This window comes from Morone saxatilis, unplaced genomic scaffold (genome assembly GCF_004916995.1).
Source record: "Morone saxatilis isolate NCDOM2014 unplaced genomic scaffold, NCSU_SB_2.0 Contig20, whole genome shotgun sequence".
Lineage (NCBI taxonomy): Eukaryota > Metazoa > Chordata > Actinopteri > Moronidae > Morone > Morone saxatilis.
In genome coordinates, this window is record NW_023339763.1 from 21,400,286 (window position 1) to 21,407,342 (window position 7,057).

Sequence of the window (7,057 nt, forward strand, 5' to 3'; positions counted from 1 at the left end):
AGCCTCTTCAACAGTTGCGTATGGTTTTACAATGACCAGGTCAAAGGGTTGTATAGGTTCTTAAAAATTGCCAATACAACTTAACTACATTTTATAAGAATATACATTTATTAACCACTTTTTATGTTAAACAAGATGTACCTATTTAACTCTGTTGCTTGCTATTATAAAACCTTAAACAGGTTCAGGTTCAGCTGCAATCCCTACCCCAATCATTTTCGTACAGCCCCTTAGACACCACTAGGTGCAGGTTTTCTTTGTGATTTGAGTGAACTGACCCTTTCAACTTAACTTTCAGGCTCCTCATATTATTTTGAGAATGGAGGTTACCGTTTCAATGCAACGGTGACAGTGAAGGCAGATTACGAACAGCTGATGTCCAAGAACAGAGGACTTCTGAATCACACAAGATTGCTACAAGCAATGGTAATACTACTGCTAACACTAATACTGCTCTTACTACAGCTATTAAGACCTCTGCTGCTTATATAATAAGACTGTGCTGCCAAGACCACTTGCCAGCTACCAATACTTGCTCTGATAATTCTGTTTATTGGAAAATTTAGATGATTAAAACATAGAAGATAGATAAGCCAAGGCATCCAGTGTCTGTTTCAGAGTCATTAAAGATTTTACTTTTTTCATTAGTTTGACACCCATTATTTGTTTGTGTCTCTATCACTAATAGGTGACTGGAGCGCTGGAGTCTGAAGTTTCAGTTTATTACCTCAGCTCATGGCCTGTGCATCCCTATAGAACTGCCACCTCACTGCTGATCAACTGCAACTCTACTCTTTCTCTGCACAATGTCACATCAAAGCTGCATCTTCTCCTCAAACACATACAGGAGGTGTCATCTGTAACCGTGGAAGGTGAGGAGACGTGGTTGTTCTGTACAGCAGCGCTCATCTCTCAGTACATGGGGCTTTTTTTTGTCTTCTTTAGAGAAATGACATTCTTGTAGAGTTTTGAGAGTGATTCATGTTGCAGAGAACACAGTGTTCAGGAAAAAATGACTCAACCGCACCACAGTTTCCTTCTCCCACCACTTCTATTTGAGTGACAGTCATCTGTGGGATGTTTCCTGCAATAGCGGAAAATAACACCAGAGCGAGTGCATACACACACGTGCTCAAACACAGCAACCCCCCACCCCCACCCCCCCCGCACACGGACATGAATCAGTCATACTTGTTTTGCATTTAAGACAGTAACAAGCTCGCCACACACTCAAACACACATTAAAATGTTCTTTTACAGATAATAGATTTCCTTCTCTACACTTAATGCCAGCGTGATAATGTACCGCCACCTATGCATTATTTAATTGAAAGATACCGGTAGAAAGAAGACAACTGAAGACGTATTTAAAGCAACAGAACAGCATTCTTACCTTAAACATTTACTCTTCTAAAACAAATGCGGAACCACAATTTCACAAACTAAATGCCTTTCCCTATAAATTATGTTTTGTTTGTTTTTTTCATTGTTCACTCATTTTGTTTTAAATAAAATTGTAATTATTACTCCTGTTGCATGCATAACCTTAATTCAGAGGCATGCATGTGCAATGTAATGTGTCCAGTGCAACCCCTTCATATGCCTGTGTTTAATTGCAGATGTAGATGAGTGTGCACAGTCTGCTCTCCATCAGTGTTCTCTTCATGCACACTGTAACAACACGGTGGGGTCCTACCACTGTGCCTGCCAACAAGGATATACTGATGTTGAGCCCAGCAACCCTGGAGCCAATTGTACAGGTTAGACTGTGTGTGTGTGTGTGTGTGTGTGTGTGTGCATGTGGAAATATATACATTTACTGTTTTACCATGTGGTGAAGGAACAATTAACAGTCAAAGGTTCTTCAAAAACAAACCATAACAACAATAAAAACAAAAACAAACAATAACAGTAAGTAAGACAAACAATAAGTATAAACAATAATATAGATATTATTTTCTTCATTTATATTATCTAGCAAATAATAAATTATGATTAAACTGGTAATCATGTTTTCCATAGTAATGTTAGTATACAAAAAGCCAAATAACTCTTATTATTATTATTATTATTATTATTGTGTGTTATTTATTTCTGTATTATTATGTGTTATTTATTTCTGTATTATTATGTATTATTTATTTCCGTATTATTTATTTTTTGACTATTCTTTAATGTTTTGTTGATTGTTTAGGTTGTTGGGCCTGATTTTCGGTTGGTGTAAAGGCGTTTTTTTCTGTGTGTTGTATTGTCTTGTTTGTCCTGAGTTATGGCATGTGTTTGTGAATAAAAACAATCTAACTACAATTTCCAGTGTCAAAAATGAACCTATAAACTCAATAAATAATGGTATATTTCCATCCTTACTACAATATCTTTGATTAATGGTTAGTTTAGTGTCTTTATTAAATTTATCTGTAATTAAGTCAGCTAAAATTTTCAGCCCTCAGTAGTGTCTGCATAACAAACTAACAGCCAACATCAAAATGGCAGCTTGCATGTTGCGTAAGAGGCAAAATCCAGGGCAAGAAAAGACTGAAAGTCAAAAAAGGGAAGACAATGTGATGTGTAAAAATGTGTATATCTTTCCATATTATTTGCTACTTTATTGATATAGATAAATGAGCAAGATTTTATTCAGTTTACAATAGGCAAAGATATTTGCACAATTGAATAATTCTTAGTGAGGGATACGTGTCTCTTTGGTATTTTTTGTAATTATCAAACAAACATGTCAAAGTGTGAATAGAGTGTCACAGGGGTGGATTCCAACAGCTAACAGAGAAGACCAGAGCCGAAGATAGAGAGAGAAAGAGTGAGTTGTAATATCATGTTTCCTGGTAAATGATGTTTACTGTATGTAGGTTTACATACACATTCTTATCAGGGTCACATCAAAGGGAAACACCCTCAGATTCTCACTATCTTGCTGAAGGGTGAAAATTAGGAACAACTTTGAAAAACAGCAGAGAAATATTCATCACCTGCTCTAACAGTCGTGTAAAAATCACAAGAAGTGTTTCATCAAAGACAGAAACAACACACACCGCCGCCTTAAAATGAACGCGCACAGTGGGAGGCCGCAACCTGTGCCAAAGTAGTTCCTCAAGCCAATCGAAGCTGCTTGAACCAGGAAACTGTGGTTAGATGTGACAACATTCTGTCATCACTGCAAATCTCACCTGGAGGCGGTGTGACTTTTATTTATTTATCTTTTTTTTAAACACAGAGATGCTAAAAACTGACTCATGATGTCAGCCACTGTAGAAAAGCAGCTGAGTTTCTGCTTCATAGTCACTTGGTTAACAATATAATGTAGCTGGCCAGACCTACCCAAGTCTTACAACACATTAACATCTTGCATCAGAGGCTTTGATTTCAACATCAACTTGTATTCTTTCTTCCTAGCTGACATCAGTGTGCCAACCACCACAGAGCCCGGGCTTACCTACTTTCCACCCATAAACACAACCTACACCCCAGCTTCAAACACCCCACAGCACCCTCAAGGCAATGTCACCACGGGTCTCCTTAACTCCACTGAGACAAGCATGACTACCGCTCTGACGAATACAAGCTCTGTCCCTTATAATTCATCACATGCTCCGCAGTGGACAAGTTCTGCACCTTACACCAGCATGGACTCAACTGTAGAGTCACCTCTGCCAACAACCACATGCTGTAAGAAATATTTTATTTTTATCTCAAGGCTGCTTAAAATCTTAATTCACAAGCCAAGGAAGTGGGTGTTTTTGAGTGAAAATATAAAATTTTATCAAAACTGTTTCATTTCAAAGGTGCTGATGAGCTCTCTAGACATTCAGTTTAATGTGGTTAAAGTCATTACTTTACATCTTTTGATTAAATTCATCCTCTAGCTGATGCAGTTGTCTGGAATTTTGGGGAATACAGTTATTTTCTTTCTTGCAGAGAATTAAATGAGATTGATGATTTATACCACTCTCATAACTGTAAGGTAAATATTAAAGGACCAGTGTGTAGGATTTAGTGGCATTTTGCGGTGAAGTTGCAGATCGCAACCAACTGAACACTGCTGGCGTCTATATTTGACGACCTGGGAATGAGAATGGACTGTGAAGTGTAAAAGAGAAACTACGGTGGCTGCAAAAGGCCCTAGCTGCAGCCAGTGTTTGGTTTGTCCCTTTTGGGTTACTGTAGAAACACGGCAGACTCCATGGGAGGCAACCCATGGTGTCTGTAGATAAAAACGTCTCATTCTAAGGTAACAAAAACACAATCTATATTCAGGTGATTATACACTAATGAAAACATGCTGAATATTATATTTCTGCCAATACACACACACTGGACCTTTAAGTATATTAGCCGGTTAGCTTAGCACAAAGACTGGAAACAACTACCTTGGCTCTCTGTCCAAAGGTAACATTTGCCTACCAACATCTCTGAAACACACAGTATATGTTTGTTTAATCTGTATAAAATCCAAAGTGTAAGAATGTTTGGGTTTCCTCCACCTCCGTTAAAGAGCAGCGCACCGACACTCCCTAAGCTCTTCTGTGGAATGATGTCCCTTGCAGTGGCTGAGACAGTCCGAATGTTGCCAGGATTAAGCAAACAAGATATAAAATGTTAATTACTGAGCTTTAGAGGTGCTGGGAGGTGGATTTAGTTAATTTTGGACAGAGCCAGGCTCGCTGTTTCTTGTTTCCAGTCATTGTGCTAAGTTAAACTAAGTGGCTGCTAGCTATAGCCTTATATTTACGTAAGGACATGGGAGTGATCAGTTACTAAGACACTAAGAAGTCAAATAAGGGGTATTTGCCAATAAATGTGAAACTCTTTCTTTAACCACAATGAATGAATGATAACCTTGTTCACTGTACCTTTCCCTCCTCCACTACCCACCACCACCTTCCAGCTCCGCCCAGCATCACCAGCTTGAGGTTGGCTAACGTCACTGGAACCTCCTTCCATGTCTACTGGTCCAGCCAGTTGCAGACCAACCAGACTTACCAGGTTGTTGTAAAAAAGAGGTCAGAGGTCATTCATAATAGGGAAACCAGTCAGTCAATGATGGAGGTTGGGGGACTGCAGCCTGGGGTGCTCTACAATGTTACTGTCACACCTTGTGTTTGTGGAAGCCAAGGAATCGCCCTCCATACATCAGTCCGGACTGGTAAGAAGTGTGCACAAAAAGGAAGTTGCTTGTTCCAGAGCCTTTGATTTTTGGATCTTTTCTCATCATGTAGACAAACACTACACACTAGTGAGTGCATAGCTTACAGTGAATTGTTACTTTTACCCATAATGAGTTGTAACATGATATACTATTTCAGTTTTAATGATAGTGTTATATTGTTGCTATCACTTCCATCTAAATATCAGTTTGGAAAAAAAATTTAATCGAAGTTGACAAAATGGCAAAATTTGATTACTCCCACTATCAGATCAGCAAAAGAAAAAACATGGGAAATGTATTTTCCTGAACTACAGGGGCAGGAAGTGACTTACACAGATTTTTTAAAGTAAGATAAGATGCAACCACGGAGTAGTAAGTAAAGCGATAAAATTGCCCTTAATGTATGATCGGACGGGGTGAAGCCATGGGCTGGTAAGAGGGCTACCCTTTAATTATGGGAAATGTGTTTATTGTACCAAGTGTGGCTCTTTCTTTGTAGATGCTCAGAGTCTTGACGCTACAGCACGGCTTACCAACATCCAGTTCACTACCGATCTGCACAACACCAGCAGCCAGGCCTACAAAAACCTCACTGAGAGTATTACACAGGAGGTACAGTACGTGTGTTACAAGGATTATCCAGTAACAGAATATGATCTTTGAATAGTATTCCACACACTGTAAGCATGGCCATTTCAATGAATGACAACGCTGAAATAACAAGTTTTATTGTTTTATTCACTCATCCATCATTATTCTGGCTGTGGGGCTGTTTCCTTTTGTCACCAACAGATCTACAAGTCTCTGTCTCCAGAGATGAAGGCCTTGGTGGATTCCGGCCAGGTGAGAATTGAAATCAGAAGCTTCTTCCCAGGGAGTGTGGTGGTCAACTTCACCATCATCTTCACACCCAATCAAAGCCAAGACATCAGTAATGTGTCTACAGCTCTGCTGAACTCCCTGATGAACAGCACCAAATACACTGTGGATGGAAACAACACAAGCGTAATTGGTAAGTCTCTTTCTAATCTCTGTTCTAACAATATGTTTTATGAAACCACGGCTGATAGGTGTAAAACTCCTAGGAGATGCTTGAAAGAATTGTCTTAAAATGCTAAAGGTGACTTTCAGTAAAAGGCAAATTAGATTTTACACAACAAGATTAGTTTAGATTAGTGAACAGTGTTTTTTGAGAATAGAAGTGGCACCATCAGCTTGGGTTTAGATTATCAAATTATTCAAATTATTACCAGAAAGAAGTACAGTCAGCATTTATCAGGCAAGGAATTGCATTGTGGGAATTGTAGAGGCCTAAAAGACAAGCTATCTCAACCTCTGCTGCCTCTATTTTGACTTTTTTGGGACTTATTGAGACAAATGTTTTTCTTTTTGTAGATTTTAATGAATGTGCTTCAGGGGAAAATGACTGTTCCCAGTGGGCTGCATGTATAAACACCTGGGCCTCCTACACATGTGTTTGCCTGGACGGATTTATAGACAACAACCCAGAAAGGGCTGGACGAGCCTGTCAAGGTACGGTATCAGGGGTATCATCAGGAAGTGGTAACGGGAGACATTAAATAAATAGATTGGCACAAACAGTTTTTTTTTTTTTTTTATCTATTTAGTGCATTAGATTAAATGCACCAACTAATATAAATAACAAAATATAACACCACCGACCCACAATATTTTCTACAGTTAGCGCTACTCCTTTTTCTCAAACAACACCCCCAACCAATGATCCAGCTTTAATTACTCCAGGGATTACCATTATATCAATAACTACATTCACATCTACCTATCTGGTTTCAGCTCTCCCAGTTGTGATCACCACTCCAACAACTGCTACTGCCCCGTCAACCACCACTTCTGCCCCTACAACCACCACATCTG

The 7,057-nt window shown here is 39.0% G+C and overlaps 1 protein-coding gene across 1 annotated transcript in view; it reads left to right on the forward strand.

The window, feature by feature from the left end:
- The window catches only part of umodl1 (uromodulin-like 1), a 15,240-nt gene that overhangs the window by 3,989 nt on the left and 4,194 nt on the right, over positions 1–7,057 (forward strand). The window contains exons 4-12 of the mRNA XM_035666515.1: positions 299–426; positions 689–872; positions 1,620–1,760; positions 3,409–3,681; positions 4,901–5,158; positions 5,661–5,773; positions 5,954–6,173; positions 6,557–6,694; positions 6,977–7,055. Of these exons, the coding sequence (XP_035522408.1) occupies positions 299–426; positions 689–872; positions 1,620–1,760; positions 3,409–3,681; positions 4,901–5,158; positions 5,661–5,773; positions 5,954–6,173; positions 6,557–6,694; positions 6,977–7,055 (1,534 nt within the window). The remainder of the gene's footprint in view (positions 1–298; positions 427–688; positions 873–1,619; positions 1,761–3,408; positions 3,682–4,900; positions 5,159–5,660; positions 5,774–5,953; positions 6,174–6,556; positions 6,695–6,976; positions 7,056–7,057) is intronic.